General features: G+C 57.0%; 1 protein-coding gene and 1 pseudogene across 2 annotated transcripts in view; both read left to right on the top strand.

Annotated features, from left to right (window-relative positions):
- The first annotated feature begins 4,765 nt into the window (after positions 1–4,765).
- Positions 4,766–5,069, top strand: LOC308242684 (guanine nucleotide-binding protein G(I)/G(S)/G(O) subunit gamma-5-like; annotated as a pseudogene). Its single transcript has one exon. The product of its transcript is annotated as a guanine nucleotide-binding protein G(I)/G(S)/G(O) subunit gamma-5-like (transcript).
- Positions 5,070–10,832: 5,763 nt separating this feature from the next.
- The window catches only part of MYOM3 (myomesin 3), a gene marked incomplete at its 5' end in the record, with an annotated part of 47,402 nt that continues 39,337 nt past the window's right edge, over positions 10,833–18,897 (top strand). The window contains 5 exons of the mRNA XM_080656211.1: positions 10,833–10,993; positions 11,267–11,347; positions 12,555–12,714; positions 13,655–13,812; positions 17,787–17,882. Coding sequence (XP_080512337.1) covers positions 10,833–10,993; positions 11,267–11,347; positions 12,555–12,714; positions 13,655–13,812; positions 17,787–17,882 — 656 coding nt within the window. The remainder of the gene's footprint in view (positions 10,994–11,266; positions 11,348–12,554; positions 12,715–13,654; positions 13,813–17,786; positions 17,883–18,897) is intronic.

Here is an 18,897-nt window from a genome sequence, read left to right as displayed (position 1 = left end):
ACCCACCCGCCTCGGTGGGGGCCCTGGGGAACCAGAGGAAGGGCGGGGGCGCTGGGCCTGCCACGGCTGGAGCAGGAAGACACGATGAGGACATCAGATGGGGAGTGACGGGCACGCATCCCGTGCCCGTGTGTGTGTGCCAATGAGTGTGTACGCAGAGCTCTGCAGGGAAGGCGGGACAGGCAGTGCGGGGAGGTAACGCAGGGGGACTCCCGAGGCTGGGGCCCAGCTCCTAATACGCTGGGCACAAGGCTCTCTAGGAGCCTACGTCTCCTGGACAGCTTCATAATCTAGTTCGACAGAGCGGGGGGTCTGCCTCCTCTGACTCCCCAGATGAGAGAAGGAGTGGGAAAGGATGCCTCGCAGCAGGCTGGGCAGGAACCAGAACAACATGCGCTTCTGCCAAGGTGAGAAGCAGCGCCATGGCAAGACTCCAGGGAGGGGTGCGGCCTGGGGCTCATTCCCAACCAGGGCTGCTGCCTGAAGTCGCAGCATTCCAACTTCATTCCTCAGCTAGAGGCTGCGCCTGGAGATGCAGGTCCACCCGGGAGGGAGGGCCTTCCCGTGGAGGGAGTTTCAGACCCCATCCTGAGAGCAGGGCTGGAAAGGAAATGGGCCACGTGGCCCCTGAAGGAGACACACCAACAGCAGTACTGACTTCACGACTTTGGAAACTCAGCCTCGGGTTCAGCCCATCTGAGTGCAAATTCCAGCCTCACCACTTACCACCTGGATGACTTCAAGCAAATGAATCAGCGCTCAAAACCTCCGTTTCCTCACTGGTAAATGGGTATGGGCACTCCTACCTCACGGGGTAGTGGTGAGGGTGAAATTAAATACCGTCTGTAAAGTGTGTAATAGTGTCTGGCTCAGGGGCAGTGCCCAATAAATGGTAGCTACTTCCTGTTGTGATTTTTTTTTTTTTTTTTTAATCAGACAGCACAGGACCCACTGCCCCAGTTCCGTTGGCTTCAGATAAGGCATTTTCTCAATTTATCCCGCTTCCTCCAGGATTGCTCCAGGCCAGGCCAGAGGAGCTGGTCTCTCTGGTGGAGGAAGCCAGGGATGGGAGGGATCACAGGGCCTTCCAGAAGCAGGGTCTAGGGCAGCCGTGGGCAAACTACGGCCCGCGGGCCAGATCCGGCTGTTCTGTCCGGTTCTCTTGCTCTCCCCTCCGCTCCTTTACTTTGAATTTATATTAGTTCACACAAACACTCCATCCATGCTATTGTTCCGGCCCTCCGGTCCAGTTTAAGAACCCATTGTGGCCCTCGAGTCAAAAAGTTTGCCCACCCCTGGCTAGGGACAAGTGGAACCTTCTTCCCGAGGTTGTAAGTGGGAGCTGTTTTGGGGGTGTCGGCATGCTCAGGGGGCCCCTTTGCCTGGAGCCCCCAGGCCTGCCTCCTCGCCCTCCTGCCCCCACATCTGCTCACGTAGGGAAAGGGCCGCTCTGTGCTTTCGGGGTGCCGGTACACCCTTTGTGCCATTTGCATCTCAGATGAGAAAACTGAGGCCCCGAGCGGAGAAGGGACTCACCCAGGGGCCCCACTGAGCCCGTGACGCGGTCGGAGCTCAAACCTAGTGCTTTTTGTTCTCACCGAGAGAAAGGACTTTGCACACCAGTTTGGATTCTTGGAGGATGAGACATAAGGAGGGGAGGGCCCAATGGGGTCCCTGTCACAAAGCCGGATCTGAAAGTTTCTGAGAAACAGGACCAACGTCCTGCTGCCTCGGTGTGACCTTCTGGAGAGTGTACAGTGTCCTCCTTCCCCTGAACCCAGGGACGGCCCCCTCCCCTCCTGCGACAAGCACCAGGTGGTGGTGTTCTTATCTGTTTGTAATTAATATTTAACATTTCAGCGTTGCCCGTTTAGGCCCAATATCTCCATAAGTGAGGGGTGGGCCGCCCTCCCGAGCACCCCAGGCCCATTCTCCTCTTAGCAGCCACTAAGTGGACATTAATGAATGCTCCCCCTCTCCCCACTCTGCAAACAAGTCTGCTTCCTGTCACTTGGGGTGAACTTGGCCAAAGGTTGTCTGTCTTCACCTTGTTAAGTAATGAACAACAGCTTCACAGCTGGACTGCTCTCACCAGGTAAGTGGGACGGGACAACACAGAGGTGTCTTTTTATTAAAAACCATAAACCTTCTTCCACTTCACAGGGCCACAAAGCTCTGTAAGCTCCTCGGAGTGACAGATGCCCCAAGGACTCCATGACTCTTGAGGGTGGAGTCTGAGTGCCTGTAGAGGGAGGTGAATGATGGAGTACTGTGACCCTCTTCAGGCTGGACTCCTCCCCCAACAGGCTGCAGGCTGCAACCGGCAGGTCTCTGGTCTCCTAGGCAGGCAGCCCAGGCCTGCAGTTACAGCCACAACCACTAGAGGGCAGTGTCCCAGGCCCCCGGAGTGGGGCTGGGACCTGGGCATTCCTGAGTGACCCAGGCCCTGAACCCATTAGCAGGAATCTCCAAGCTGCCACCTGCCTCCAGGCCTTGCAGAGCCCAGCCCAGGAGGAAAGGAACAGTAGCAGTCGGAGATGAGGAGGAACTCAACCATGTGGCCCCTTGGTTTCAGTGGGTGATGACTCATTTTGTATTATTGATATTTGCAAAAGAGGAAATGTTGCTCAGGGAGGTGACTTGCCCAGGTTGTTTCCTAAACCTGCCTCATCCTGAAAATCCCCTGGGAGCTTAATAAAAATACAACTTCCCTAGTCCCGCCCCCCCCCCCCCCCACACACACACACACACACACCTTCCTGCTAAATCCATGGCTCCTGGGGAATCCGGATTTTTAACAAGCATTTTTAGCGATTCACCTCAGACATGTTGAGGGAATAGTGCCCTTATACCAACAGTTTCCCTGTCCATGGCCTCGAATCACCTCCCTAGAGTCACCCCCATTGTACCCCCTGGACGGGATAGGGCTACTTGGGTGGTATTTCAGTCTGTGCTGCCTGCAGACCCCCCGCCTCTCAAGCCCTGGACCCCAGGGACATAGAGGGGTTGGTTGCCTGAGTTTTCAGCCACAGAAGAGGGGCTGGTGGGACTGGAGCTCCTCCCAGGTCCCCGGAGACCAGGTCCCTCTGGCCCCTCCCAGTCTGAGTGTCAGCCTGGACCAGGAAGCTGTGGCCAGATGTCAACACCAAGGCTTGTCCCTGTTGCTGTCCCTGCCCTGCCTTCCAGAAAGCGGGATAGACAAAACAACAAGCCGAGGCAGGAACGGACGGAGAGATACAGACAACCCGGCCTCGCCTGCTGGCGCCCGTCTGGCAGGACAGGGGACACAGCTCTGACACCCAGCCCCCTGCTCAGCTCCCCAGCGGCTTGAGCCCACGTTCCCTTCCCACTCTGCAGATGGAGGGGCACGAGGAAGAGCCATTTTGACCTGTAAGTGTGAGGAGAACAGTGACCGGTAATAACCTGAAGTGCAGGTGCCATAGAGGGAGTGCAGGATAAGGGAGGTCGTGGGGAGAAGCACTGGGCCAGACAGCTCTCCACAAGACCACAGGAGAGCCGTCAGCTGTCTGGAAAAATGGTGAGGAGGTTCAGGGTGGCTGGTAGGTGAAGTGGGGTCAAAGAACTATCCTACATGTGCATAAGCCCAGGGAAGGCAATATAAGGGAAAAGAAGGAAGGAGGGGAAAGAAGGAAATGCTTTGAGCTAACCTAAGTATTAGCCATGAGTCACGTACTATAGCAGACATTTTACACATTGTAACCTCACATTCATCCTGCAGGATAAGTGTTTGTTCATTCATTCATCCATTCATCTTTAAACAAGCAGACACCGAGGGCCCAGCTGTATGCCAGGCACTGCTCTTGGGGTTAGGGATAAAGCGAATAAGAGGTAGGCAAGTTCCCTGTTGTCTTAGATCTTATCTCCAATTTACCAATTAAAGAAACAAAGCCCTTGCCCGGCCAGTGTGGCTTGTGGTTTAGTGTCTACCTATGAACCAGGAGGTCACAGTTCGATTCCCAGTCAGGGCACATGCCCATGTTTCAGGCTTGATCCCCAGTAGGGGGCGTGCAGGAGGCAGCTGATCAAGGATTCTCTCTCATCATTGATGTTTCTATCTCTCTCTCCCTCTCCCTTTCGGAAGTCAATAAAAACAAAAACAAAACAACAACAAAAAATAAGGCCCAGGTCTGTGAGTGAGTACAGGTACCAGAACTAGGATTTAAACCAAGATTTGCACGACTCCACGTCTAACCTCCGCTCAGCCTCCTGACCTAAGGGCTGGCTGTGTTCACAATAAGGCACATCAGGGCCTGCCTGTGAGGAGGGGGCCATCCCTGGGGTTTGGTCAGCAGACGGGTGGGTAGGAAAAGGCTCTCAGTGGCCCTGGAGTCACGCAGTTGTCGGCGGGGCTCTCATTCAGCAGACACCTGTCTACTGGGTGCCAGGCCCTGTGCTGCAGGCTTCGGGTTTCCTAGGTGAATCTTTGCAATCCGATTGCAAGGCAGGATTTGTTGACCCCACTGGACAGATATGGCTAGTGACTTCCCACGGCCACACAGCTAGCAAGTGGTGGCCCGCCCACCAGGCTCCCTCGGGGGGAAGGGTGGCAGGACCAGTCCAAATGCTTGTCTCCTGCCGGATGGGAAGCCCGAGCTCCTCTTTGCAGTGTGTACACCTTCACACCCAGCCTCACAGCGAATGTCTACATGTGGGTCTTGGGAAGCCCTTAGGTTGGCTCAATGGGAGAGAGCTGCCCAGTGTCCCCCCAAAAGATGCTCTAACACTGCGTCAGGGGGAAGGGAGAATGTTAGAAGGGGGCTTTCAGCCTTGGGTCGCTGCCCCGCTGTCTGGCCCCGCGGACCCACGACTGGTGACCCGCTACCGACCAATCTGCCCGGCACCAGGTCTGGTTCCTCCAGCGTCACCGCTATGAAGAAAGTGGTTCCACAGCTCCGGCTGGAGCCAGGCTCACCCGCGAGAAGGTTTGCCAGCCAGCTGCACGTCTGAAACAATTCTGTCTGCAGAATGCTCAACGTGACCCCCTGCTGACGGGAGTGTCTTCAAGTACCAGTCCCTTCAGACCCCAGAAAGCTTGTTCCTTTCTGTAGTGAAATGAATTTGAAGGTGTTCTAAACCACTCTTCTTGAATCAGTGACTATTCAAAGAGACCTAAATCTGAAGCCTGTACAAAAAGCTTATCCTATAACATGTGCCATACTACACAAACTTCTGCTTTTGTCGGTCCTTGACATCTACCTAATAGAAATTTTCATGAATTTCTATTTCACAACAATGATTATTTTATATACACTGGCAGCAGCATACAAATAAAATATTAGTAGAAAAAGTTAAAAAAGGGGGGGGAGCAGGAGACTGAGATTTTGGATTTTGGCTGAGAAATCACTTGTGTTTTCTCTCTCTCTCTCTCTCTCTCTCTCTCTCTCTCTCTCTCTCATGAGAGGCCCTAAGGCACTAGGAAGAGTGACAGGCACAGTGTTGCTGGGCCCCTGAGGCCCCAGGACGGGGCCAGGGACAGCCTTCCCCAGACCTGGTCATCCCCTGAGGCCTGGCTCAGGGGTACCTCCCCGATCTCCCCTGTTGTAGCTGCTTGTCTCCCCGTCTGGATGCCTCCACATCATGGTCTTATCTTACTCACGTCTGCCTTCTCAATGCCCACCAGGCCTGGCAAAGGGCAGGTATGACCACTGTGAGGGAAAAGGATTGAGGGAGCGGGTGTAGGGAGGCTGGAAGAAGGGTCCCACGGCGGCCACTCGGGGAGCCTGAGGAATTTGGACAGTGAGAAGAGATGGCCTCCCCACTCCCTTCTGCCTATGCCACGTCCCCATACACACATGACCGTGACTGCACAGGCGCTAGGCAAGTAGCCGCTGGGGGTGGTAGAGAGACAAGAAGCCACATACCCTGGCTGGCGTGGCTCAGTGGTTGAGCGTCGACCTATGAACCAGGAGGTCATGGTTCAATTCCTAGTCAGGGCACATGCCTGGGTTGTGGGCTCGATCCCCAGTGGGGGACGTGCAGGAGGAAACAGATCAATGATTCTCTCTCATCATTGATGTTTCTGTCTCTCTTTCCCTCTCCCTTTCTCTCTGAAATCAATATTTTTTAAAAAATAAAAGCCACATACTTCCATTTTAGCCAGTGATAACTTCTCAGCACATGCCTTCCACTGTCTTCGTGAAGTCTGGGTGCCCAGTCTCACTGTCCCCATTTTTCAGGCGGGGAATCAGATCAGAGGAGCTGGTGTCTTCCCCAAGGCCCCGTCAGTCGGGGGAGAATTCAGATCAGAACTCCCGGCAGCTGAGAGACTCCCCGGTCAGCTTTCCATACAACCAGCCTGAGCTGTTCCCTCCTTCCACTCTCATGGGGGCTGGAGTTGGGCCGGAGGAGGTTGGGTGGGGGACGGGGGGCGGGGACAGCTCCACCTGTTGCTGCTGCCTGAGCTATGCTGGCCAGAGGGAGCGGCCCGTCCCTCGCCCCCCCTCACAGTCCCCATCCATTGTCATCACTGTCTCAGCTGCTATATTTAAGGCCCGTGCAGGCTCCGGGATCACACTCTCCTCCTGTCCTGCTGAGCCCAGGGCAAGAAGACACCAGGCATCCTCCGTCCTCTGGAATCTCCTCCCGGAGACGCCCAAGTGGACAGGCTGCTGCTGTGAGCACCTCCTGGGACAGGGTGGGAGGGACCCTCCAGGAAGCCAGACCCTCACTTCTCACTGGGAAGTGGTGTGTGTGTGTGTGTGTGTGTGTGTGTGTGTGTGTGTGTGGTGTGGGGATGGTGGTGGTGTGTGTGTGTGTGTGTGTGTGTGTGTGTGTGGTGTGGGGATGGTGGTGGTGGGTGTGTGTGTGTGTGATGTGTGGGGTGTGAAGGATGTGTGTGGGGGGGGATGGTGTGTGTGTGTGTATGTGTGTGTGTGTGGTGTGGGGATGGTGGTGGTAGGTGTGTGTGTGTGTGATGTGTGTGGGGGGATGGTGGTGGTGGGTGTGTATGTGTGTGATGTGTGTGTGTGTGTGTGGTGTGGGGATGGTGGTGGTGGGTGTGTATGTGTGTGATGTGTGTGTGTGTGGTGTGGGGATGGTGGTGGTGGGTGTGTGTGTGTGATGTGTGGAGTGTGAAGGATGTGTGTGTGGTGGGGGGGGATGGTGTGTGTGTGTGTGTATGTGTGTGTGTGTGGTGTGGGGATGGTGGTGGTAGGTGTGTGTGTGTGTGATGTGTGTGGGGGGTGGGGATGGTGGTGTGGGGGTGTGTGTGTGTGATGTGTGGGATGTGAAGGATGTGGATGTGTGTGTGTGTGTGTGTGTGTGTGTGTGTGTGTGTGTGTGGTGTGGGGATGGTGGTGGTGGGTGTGTATGTGTGTGATGTGTGGGGTGTGAAGGATATATGTGGGGGGTGTGTGTGATGTGTGTGGGGGGTGTGGGGATGGTGGTGTGTGTGTGTGTGTGTGTGTGATGTGTGTGGGGGTGGGGATGGTGGTGTGGGGGGTGTGTGTGTGTGTGTGATGTGTGTGGGGGGGTGGGGGGTGGGGATGGTGTTGTGGGGTATATGTGTGTTATGTGTGTGTGGGGATGGGGATGGTGGTGTGGGGTGTGTGTGTGTGTGTGTGTGTGTGTGTGATGTGGGGGGGGGATGGGGATGGTGGTGTGGGGTGTGTGTGTGTGCTGGAGAGATCTGGAAAGAGAAGGTAGACATGTGCTTAGGCAGCACCCAGTGAAAGTGGGAGGGGTCTCTCTCCACCCCCCACCCCCGCCCCGCTGTGTGGTCGGGGGTCTTCTGAGCGGAGCCCTCTGAGATGTGAAAGCTGAGAAACAAAAGCCCCCTGGGGGGCCTGGGGGGGGCCTGCATGGCAGGGGCAGGGTGGGCTGCAGGCCCAGCAAACCTAAGCCGTGCCCGGTCCTATGACAGCCCCGGCGACAGAAAGAGAGCCAGCCCGCTGGACCCAAATCACAGGGTCCGAGGGCGCTCACCCAGCCTGGTTCCCTGGCAGGAAACTGAGGCCAGACGGGACAGAAACGGTCTCAGTTCCTCAGCAGCAAGGTCAGAATTCCTGCCTCTTAGAAGCTGGTAGAGCCAGGGCAGAACGGCTGACAGGCTGTCTCTGCTCCGCCCTCAGGGCCCAGCACAAAGCTGCACACCCTCCCCCCCACCCCCCACCCCCCACCCCCCACAGCACCTCTCTTTCCCTCACCTTGCCTCTCAGAGGGCCGTGCAAAAGCAGGCTGAGGCTTGGGAGGCAAGTGGCCACGTGGCAGGACCTCTAGCCCCAGCTTTGCCTCCCCTCCACCCCCCAGGAGAGGGCAAGGGGGGCGGTTTTCTCACCAGCCCTCACCCCGCAGACCCTCCCCACCAGGCACACACAGCATCTGGGAAGAGGGCAGAGGAGGCGGGGCTCCTGATGCTTAATCCTGAGCTCAGTCAGCGCTTTAAAAAGAACCGATGGCTCATCCGCTAAAGCGGGCGTCTGGTTTCGGGGAGGCCCAGGAGGTCAGGGATGGGGGCCAGGCCCACGCACTGTGCTAATTGGGTTGGAACATGGGGAAGGGAGCCAGCCACTGACGCCAGGGAACGTGAAACCTCAGCGGTGGAGCCAGGGCCACGGTGTCCCGGGAGAGCCGTCCCCCCCCCCCCCCCCGCCCCCAGGGTGGCACCCACAGCTCTCCTCTCGGCTGTGAGGAGAAGGAGCAGGAGATAGCCATTCTCGGGGTGAGGCAGACCCTCTTCCTCGGGGACGACCAGAGGGGAACCCACGGGTGCTGCCCTGTTATGTCAGCCTAGGTCACGGCACGAGGCCAAGGAAGCTTCGGGGCAGCCTTGGCCCCGGCCAACACCCCTCATGGTCCAGTCTCTCCTGGGTGCTCTTTGTGGACACACAAAGGAACACACCGTCAGGAACCGGGGGGCGTCAGTAAGTGCCCACCAGGGTGGCATTTGGCGGCCTGAGCCCTGACACCCCACACAGGCCTCAGGCCCAGGGTCCCGGGGAGGCCAGTGGGCCCTCCTGCCATGCCATGAACTTAGAGACATGTCCCTCAGGTGCCCTGTTCACACCAGGTCAGAACACACACACACACACACACACACACACACACACACACACACGCGCGCGGCGCGCGCGCCGCGCACAGCGCGCGCGCGCCCCTCAGGGGAGGCGGGGCCAGGACCCCCAGAGCTGGGCCTCATGGAAGCAGGCAGCACCGGGCTGGAGTGTTAGTCTCGTCTGCTTCTTCCGGTCCAGGGTCTGCATCAGGTCTAAGCCGGGCAAGGACCCTCCCAGGTCAGAGGCCTGCCCCCCAGAACCCCCACCTGGAGAGCTTATCAAAGCCGTTCAGGGGACTCTCCAAGCATCCCAGAGCCTCGGCCTCAGAGGGGCCTCGGGGGGACACGGAGCCACCTCTGGGAGGGGACTCAGCACAAGAACCCACAGCAGCGAGCGCGGGGCCGCCTCGCCTCACCTCCTCTCCGGGGTTCGCTCCCTGATCCCTGAGCCTCTTTCAGACCCATTGGATCCAACCCCCCTGGGCACCACCTGATCAGGCTTCCAGACCTGAGCCTCGGGAATACAAAGGGGACCCCACTCGGTTGTGACCCCCCTACAAGAAGAAAGACCATGTGGCCCGCCGTGTCCCCAGCCTCGGCCCAGGCCTGGCCCTGAGTAGATATGTGGCGTAGAGGTCGAGAGAGCTCAGAGTGGGGCAGACCAGGGTGCCATCGTGGCCCCGCCACCGCCTGCTGAGTGGCCTTGGGCAAGCACTTCCCCTCCTCACAAGTAAAGTGGCTGATGACAGTGCCGCCGTGTGATTTGGGCTGTTGTAGGGACTGGGAACCATGCATCTGAAAACTCCTAGCATGTGGCCTGGCCCACAGTGAGCAAGCACGTGCTGTGGCGACTTTTAATTCATTTACAACCTTGTTGAAGGTTGTCTCCTCTCACCATCCAATTACTTCATACAGAGATGAAGTAACTGAATGGTGAGAGGAGACGTTTTTGAGTCAGAGCTAACTTGTGAAGTCCAGATAAAAAGTGCAAAAGGAATTAGAGGAGGGGAAGTCCAAGTGGCCTGCAGTTTTTCGGCAGCGCTGAGAAAAATAATGTTAATGTCTGTCACTTAGATAGTACCTACTATGTGCTGGGCACTCATCAAACCGTTACAACCACCTGAGAGGAAGATAGACCCATTTTATAGATGAGGAACCCAGTCATACAGTCATGCCCAAGGTCACACACTTGTAAACTGGAATGAGAAGCTGCGATCACAGTGGGGGAGGGGGGTGGCCCCAGAGTCTCCACACTCAGCCTTTGTGCTCACTTACGCATGCTCAGGTTGGGCTTTGAAGTGTGAATAGAAAAGCAGCAGGAGGAGAAGATGCTCCAGGTGAGGAAAGCGGTGTAGGCGAAGGCTCGGGAGTAGGACTGCGTGTGGCAAATGCAGGGAGAGCAGAGCAAGGACAGCTGCCCATCCTGAGTCCTGGAACACTCCTTGGACATTACAGCCATCAATCATCTGGGAAGCTGGGCCCAGGGAAGGCAAGGCCTTGCCCCCGGTCACACAGCGCGGCAAGGACCGAGTTGCGGCTGGAAGCCTGATCCCCAAAGCGGGGCTCTACTCACTCAGCTGGGGAACGCGTGGGGTGGTGGATAAGCCAGGCTCGGGGCGCAAAGTCCGCCTCCGTCACCTTGGGCAAGTCCCTCTCCCTCTCAAACCTCCATTCCCCTGTCTGCCCACTGGAGAGAGAACCCGCACCCCACCACCCACAGACCTCCCCGGGATTCTGGGACCGCGTGGGGATGGGGTGGGCCCACGCCTGGTGGAGTGACCCTGCAACCTTGGCTTGGCAGGTTGTTGTGTTCGCAGCCATGACTCTGCCCCATAGCCCTGGAAATGTGGGGGAGCCCCAGCCCCCCCAGGCCGTGGAGGTCCACAGGGTGGAACGCCGCCAGGAGGAGGAGCAGAAGGAGCAGCGGCAGCACAGCCTGCACATGGGCTCCTCGGTGCAGAGGCGGACCTTCCGCAGCAGGTGGGAGCATCAGGGACACCCCCCCCCCCACCCCCGCAGCCACTGCCCTACCCCTGGGGTCCCTAGTCTGAGGAGGAGGCACAGCCTTGTCCTCTGGAGACTCCAGTCTGAAGGGGGAGGCATGGCCCTGCTTCCTGAGACCCCAATTTGAGGAGGGAGCCCCAGCCACGCCTGCTGGCCTCTGGGGCGGAGGTGGGTAGCTGCTGCCCTAAACTCAGGGAGCCCCAGCCAGACCCCTAGCCACACCCCCGCCGTTGCCTCCCTTTCCGGCAGTGAGGAAGAGTACCAGTTCAGCGCCGCAGACCACGCCCTGGCAGCCGCCTTGGCTCTCACGGCCTCCTCCGAGATGTCTTGGTAAGTCAAGCGACCTTTCTTTCCAGAGAGCCCGGCTCAAAGGGGCCGTCCCATCCAGGCCCCCGCCTCCCTCCTGGGCGCCCACTCTGCGCTTCAAGCTGCCCAGATTACACATCTAGACTAAAGGGGCTAGAGCCGTGGGCAAACTACGGCCCGCGGGCCGTTCGGCTGTTCTATCCGACCCGTGGAGCCGAAAGAGCGGAGGGTTCTCTTGCTCTCCCCTCCGCTCCTTTACTTTGAATTTATATTAGTTCCCACAAACAATCCATCCATGCTTTTGTTCCGGCCCTCCCGTCCAGTTTAAGAAACCATTGTGGCCCTCGAGTCAAAAAGTTTGCCCACCCCTGGTAGACCAAGGTCAAAGTCCAGGGCTGTCTGGCCACAAAGCTCACCTCGCGGCCCTGAGTCCACAGGCAGTAGTGAGGGACCACCCCCCCCCCCGCCCCGCTCCAAGAGAGAGGGTGGGGGTCCACCCTTCCCCAGCCGGTTGCACGTGGTGCGGGAGGGGTTTTGGGGAGGAGGAGCATGTAAAGGAGGCCCAAGTTTCAGACATGAGTCCCAAGACTGGAAAGGCCTCTGAGTGTGAGAACATCAGCAGGCCGCGCCCTGGGCTGGGCGGCCTGGGGCCTGGCCCTGGCTGGCCTGAAGCAAGTCACTGAGCCGCAGGTGTCTGTCCTGTCGAATGGCAAGACTAGCCGGCCGGTGTGTCTCAGTGGTTGAGCGTCGACCTATGAGCCAGGAGGTCGCGGTTGAGTCCCAGTCCAGGCACGTGCCCACCCCAAACAGAGCAGCAGCTGCCGGGTTGAGGCTCCATCCCCAGTGGGGGACCTGCAGGAGGCAGCCGATCAATAATTCTCTCTCATCATTGATGTTTCTATCTCTCGCTCCCTCTCCCTTCCTCTCTGACATCAATAAAATATATTAAAAATAAATAAATAAAAATAAAATGGCGAGACGAATGCCTGTCCACTTAGTTGCAGTGAAAACAGGAGGAACGATGACTTGTGAAAGGGCCTTGCAAACCATACTGAGAGCAGCTATTATGCACCTACTGTAAGCAGGACCCATTCACAGTATTTTGGAGGCCAGACAGGATTAAAATTTGCTCTTGTCCTCAAGGAGCGTAAAATACAGTGCTGGGCGTGGGGGTGGCATCGCCCTTCCCCAACGCTGGGCTCTCAGCCACTGAGGTCCTCTGTCGCCACAGGGAGGCCCAGCTGAGGCGCCAAACCTCCACCGTGGAGCTGGAGGAGCGAGGGCAGAAGCGCGTGGGCTTCGGCAATGACCTGGAGAGGACAGACATCGCCTTCCTCCGGACCCAGTGGCTGCTGCGCCAGAGCCGCGACCGGAAGGCGCTGAGACGGCGGGTGAGGGGATGGGCTGGGGACCCCAGGGGCCTGAGACCTGGGACCCATCACATGCCACCCACCTCACGCTACCCCCTTCTCGCTCTCTTTTTTAAAATATATTTTATTGATTTCAGAAAGGAAGGGAGAGGGAGAGAGAGATAGAAACATCAATGGTGAAAGAGAATCATTGATCGGCTGCCTCCTGCACGCCCCCTACTGGGGGTCAAGCCCACAACCCAGGCATGTGCCCTGACCAAGAATCAAACCATGATCTCCTGGTTCATAAGTTGGTGCTCAACCACTGAGCCACACCAGCTGGACTCTCTACTCCCTTCTCAAGAAGCAGCTGGACATCAGCAAAGAACCCCGGCCCTGGACGTGGACCCGGGTTTGAATCCCGGTGCCCTCACCCCCCCGCTGTGTGACCTTAGACAAGCAACTGATTCCTCCTGAGGCTTTCTCATCTGCCAAACAGATGCCCGTGGTTGTACCAGCCCCGTGCTGAGATGTAAATTAAATGAGCCTGAGCTTCTAAAGTCACTTTTCAGGGCCCAGAACTCAGCAGGCCCTCAGGAAATCTATTCCTGACAAATGTCCGGGGTTGAAGTCACGCTCCGTCCGCCCTCCCTGGGCAGGAGAGCAACACCCATGGTTTTCACATATTAACTCATTGAATCCTCACTCCAGCCCCACAGGAGGGTGGGGGAATGTTGTTATCAGAAGAGGAACCTGAGGACTTGCCTATGGTCTCACAGCTAGGAAGTGGCAGCGTTTGGCCGTGACCCAGGCCCGCTGGTTCCACAGATCATGGGCCGCACTGCCTCTCCGATGCTGCTGAAGGGCTCCAGCTCATGTGGATCTGACTCCAGAGTCCGGGTGTCAAGGAGAGGTGGCCGTGAAGATGGGGGAGAGTTGGTGCCCAGACTCAGAGGGGTCACAGACCTTCTCCTGCCTCCAGACAGAAGAGAAGGTTCGGGAGGCCAAAGAGCTGAGGGAGCTGTGTTCCGGCCGGGGGCCCTGGTTCTGGATCCCACTTCGCTCCCACGCTGTCTGGGAGCACACCACGGTCCTGCTGACCTGCACCATCCAGGCCTCGCCGGCACCCCAGGTCACCTGGTAAGACACTGGGGCCAGAGAGAAGGGTCCTCGCCTCATCTCTATGGTTACGTGAGTGTGAGTTCCTCACTCCCAACATCCTCCAGGAGCCCAGTCCCTCCCCCAGCAGTTTCTGCTGCCTTAGAAAAGCGGAAGCCCCACAGACCCTGAGCCCTGCCCACCCCCCAAACAGAGCAGCAGCTGCTGGGGAGGCTCAGAAGGGGTTATTCTTAGCTGCCTCCCAGCCAGCCTGGGGCTAGAAGACTGAGCCACCAGGGAGCCAGCACTTGTAAAAATATGATCCTGGTGGCATGAGAAGGCAGCTGCTCCCAGTTGGGGATCTCCAGGGTTAGAGGATGATGGCAGGAGGCAGGGCAGGGGGCAGGGGAGCAGGAGAGGAGGTGGGAGGGCAGGGGCCCTACAATGAGAAGGAGCTCAGGCCTGCAGTGGGAAGCCTACACTCCAGGCTTAGCTCCCTCTCCCTGTACTAACTCACTGTGCGATCTTAGCTACATCTCGTAATCTCTCCAGTCCTGCCTTCGCTTCCTATTCTGTAAAATGGGCTGAAGACCTCCTGTCCAGCTCGCATGTGTTGGGGAGCTAATGCCACAACAATGTGGAAGCTCTCAGAACTTGAAAGGGGCTCGAAAAGCAGGAGATGTCATTCCTGGGGAGGTGGCAGGTGTCTCCTGAACAAGCTGGTGGAGATGGGAGTGGGCATGGCCATGTTCGGGGTCTCGGTTCTATGACCGAAGGAGGCGTGTCCTTCACACAGCTGAGCCCACTGCTTCCTGAGTTCCCCTGAGTCTAAGGCCCATTATCACTCACGTTGGAAGATGAGAAAGGGTTTTCAGCCAATATTTGCAAGAAGTATACTCTGTCCCAGGCCCTGACTCGGGCACCGTGGTATAGAAATGACTCAGACACAGCCTCACCTAGAGGAACTCTCAGCCCAGAAGAGAAACGTCAGCACACGGAGAAATGAATTCATGAGTCACATTTGAGCTAAAAGCATGAAGGGGAAGAGGAGGAAGTGACTGTCTCCACCTGGAGGATCCAGGAAGGCTTCTCGGAGGAGGTGACATATAAGCCAGATCTAGAGGGTGAACAGACCATGGTCTAGTAGGAGAGAGAAGATAAGCACACAAAAAACGAGATCACAAAAGAAAAAGCAACATCTAATACTTGAGCCCGCTTTACATTGACCCAGCACTTTCCTCTCATTTGAGCCTCGAGGCCACCCATGAGGGAGGGACTATTGTCCCCATTTCACAGATGAAGATATCAAGGCTCCGAGAGGCTGTGTGTCCTAGGATTCAAATTCAGGTCTTTTGCCTCCCAACCCATAGCTCTTTCCACCGCCCGAGAGAGTGGGGAAGTCATAATTATAGTTCATTTTTTCCCTTAAAGCACACATAATGCTTCAGAAGTCGGAGAAATAGAGAGCACTTAGGCCAGGGGCACTCAAGAAAGGCATCTTGAGGGTGTTGACACTGGGGCTGGCCATTGCCAGGTGGCATTCATTCAAACAAGCGTGCCAGGCACCATGCAGGGCACTGGAATGCTGTGGGGTCCAAAGCGGTCCCTGCCTGCAAGTTTCTGGTCCCGAGGAGGACTGCGTCCGACAGCTGGGCTGGGCCAAGTGGGGGTCAGCGCCTCAACTGTCCTGGCCCGGCAGCCAGCCCTGCCCTGCCCGCCCTGGCCCACCTCTAAGACCTTCTGTGGGAGCCTCTCGATAAGGGGCTCGCTTCTATCCCTGCCAGCACTGTTGCCACAGCAGGGCGACGTCGCCACAACAGCATTCCTTGTTTGTAAGGGGTGGGAGCCAGGCCAGGCCCACCTCCAGCTGCAGGGACTCAGGTGGCTCTGTGGCTCCTGGCTCCGGGAGCTGGTTTTCCATCATCAATCACCTCCGACAGGGCCACACGTCATCCTGGGATTGGCCTCCAGAGCTCTGTGTGGGCCCCAGTAGAGACCCAGCCCCCAGGTGGGGAGGAAGATCCTGGCCCACCAGGCTTGTCAGGCGAGTCCTTCATTCAGCAATTATTGAGCACTTCCTGAATGCATGGGCAATAACAGGACAAGGCCTCCATCTGGCCATGTTAATGCTGCAGAAGCGGGCTCTGGACATGATTCTACCGGATGTCAGAATCGATCTCCTAGGCCGAGCAGCTTTAAAAATTAAAACCTAACACCAGATATGTACGGAAAAAAATAAACTTCAATAACTCTTTTATGTGGCCATCTCTAAGCCAGGCTCTGGGCTGGGCGCCTGCCCTCACTGTCTCGTTTGATGCTATCTTATGATTGGCTGCCACTTGGGATCATCAGCACAGCCCATGCCAACAAGGGTCCACTACACAGGCAGGAGAAGCCCTGAGCGAGGGCAAGATAAGCACCGAGGTCCCTGGCGGTCCAGGTCACTCCCAGAGCTGGCCAGGCTGAGGTGTCTGGAATGTTCCTGATGCGGGGGAGGCCTGACCTTGGCCCCCAAGCCTGGGAGAGGTGGAGAGGCTGGGCACGCAAATGAGGCACCACCTCCCCACAGAAGACCTAGTTGGGTTTCTTTCAGAAGAGGGTGTAGCCTGAGGTTTATGTGGTAGAGCGTGGGCGTGGCACTGTTTGGTTGCCATGGAGACAAACAGGGCACGGCGAAGGAGCGCCAGGTCCAAGGAAGGCAACGCACTGAGGCCAGGGTGCCCTCTCTCGGCTGAGGCCTGCTCTCAACTGCAACCACCACTGGGGCAGACTGTCCATGCCACAGCCTCATGGACGCAGAGAGGCTCAGAGAGGGGCACTGACTTGCCCAAGGTCACACAGCAATATGTGTCAAGGCCTCGTAACTTTCACAGACTTTCATCCGCCAGCCCTGACTCAGGCTCCAGACCTCCCACAATGGCCTATGGACAGAGGCAAGACCATCGCCTCGGAAGGGAGAGCAGGACCCCAGTGTGCACAGGAAACAAGCAGCAGCCTCCAGGAGCAGCGGGGACCCGCTGGGCCACCCTTGGGAATCACCTGAGAGTTTCAAAAACACCGATGCCCAGGCCCCACCTCCAGAAATTCTGATTTTAATTCTGGGATGCAGCCTGGGCATGGAGAGTTTTTTTGGTTTAAATAAGCTAGTTTATTTTTCTTTCATAGAAGTATCTGATGTAGACAGGGTGGGGCGGCTGTGGCAACTCAGCTCCCGGGTTATTCAAGGATCAGGCCTGATCTTCCCTCGGCGAGATGGCAGTCATCCCGGCCACAGTCTGCCTCGGGGTGGAAGTGGTGATGACACAGAAAGGGGCGGGAGCAGCCACATGACACTTGTTTTCCTTCTGTTGACAATACTGAGGCACCTGGCTACACCTAGCAGAGACAGAGGCTAGAAAAGATGTTATATAGTTAGAGGCTCAGTGATCATTTCTGTCCCTTTCGAATAAGAGGAGAATGTCTATAGGAGAATAATTAGTAGTTTCGGATGCAAATTCCCCAAAGTCTTATGTTTCAAATCTGGGCATGGAGATTTTTAAAGTTGCCTCTAGTGTTTCAAGAGTCAAGATAAAGAACTGCTGTTCTGAGGGGTCAACAGGGAGGTAGCGACCTTCCTTCCTTGGCCACCCGCCTCAGAGGAGAGAAAATCCAGGGCCTGTTCCCTAGAGGTACCCCGATATGGGGAGGAGCAGCTATCCCTAGTTACAGGCCCCCTTTTCTCTGCCCCCCCCCCCCAGTAGAGGAATGAACTTGTGAGCATCTGTAATGTTCAGGGCGCTGGAGAAAAGCTTTCCATATCTTACCCCATTTAATTGGTGTAACAACCCTTCAAGGTTGGTTGCCTTGCTTACACCCATTTCACAGATGAGAACAACGGAGGTTCAGATCAGTGCAAGTGCTGCCCGGGATCACACAAGCAGCACAATGTTGAGGTTGGAGCCCAGGTCCGAGAGGCTCTAAATCCTTCCCGCTCGAACCCACACTGCCTGCCACAGACTGCTGTACTGTCTCCACAGGTACAAAAATGACATGCAAATCGATGCCCGCCTCTTCCCTCCCGGAAAGTACCGAATCACCAACAACTACGGGCTGCTGACCCTGGAGATTAGGAGGTGAGATTGTGGACCATGATCCTCAGGCCCCAATACCCCCAAAGCAGGATTCCCAGCCCTTCCTCGGAGCCGTTTCCTGAGCGTGTAGCATCTTCAGACGTGTCTGGGGTGCTTGTTAAAACACCAATTCGCGGAAGGACCCTCCTCTCACCCCCAGAGATTCAGATGAAGTAGGTCTGGAGTGGGGCCCAGGATTCAGTATGTAAGACACACCCCCATGGGGTTCACATGCCTTGGAATACACAACGAGAAACGTGGGCCAGAGGCTAGTAGCAAGAACTGAATGCTGAACTAGGCAAGTTGGGAGAGCTCCTTGCTGGGGGAGAGAAACCACAAATCCTTACACACACACACACACACACATGCACGCACTCACACACACGTGCATGCACTCACACACACAAGTGCAAGGGGAAGCAGTTGGAAGGGAGAGTTAGACAGGCCTTTCGGGAGACGGTGAGTCTAAAGCAAGATTTTGCAGGAAGAGGCCACGTGTGTGGAGGGAGGCACAAAAGCAGTCCCCAAGTATGCATTACTCATGAGCTGCCACGTGTTGAATTCCTCCCAGTGCCAAGCCCTGTGCTCGGGGCTGTAGAGTCAGGGGACAGCGCCCACCACTGTTCTTGCAGGGAAGCCTGTTGCAGGTGAGGACACAGAGGCTGCGAGCGGTCGGGTCCTGCACAGCTTCACAGGGCAGGGCCGGGGTTCGAGCCAGTTCCCTCCATCTGGGTTCTTCCCGATACACCAAACCCTCTACTTCAACCAGCTTGGGCTTCAGAGACCCAGGTGTGAGCAGGAATTGATTCTGCCCTCAGAAGCAATGGAGGGACACACGAATCAACACCTGGCCATACAATGCTACCGAGGGAGGTGTCCCGGGGGCTGCAGGCCTGGGTGGGGGGAGGAGGGGTGCTTGTAGAGGCAGGTGGGACTGGCCCTGAAAACAAGAGGGATCCCTGCCCTGAGCAGGCAGGGGGAGAGAGGGGACACCTAGGGGCCTCTCTGCTGGCTGATG

The sequence above is a fragment of the Plecotus auritus genome, assembly GCF_963455305.1.
Source record: "Plecotus auritus genome assembly, chromosome: 2".
NCBI lineage: Eukaryota > Metazoa > Chordata > Mammalia > Chiroptera > Vespertilionidae > Plecotus > Plecotus auritus.
This window is presented reverse-complemented; position numbering and strand designations above follow the sequence as displayed.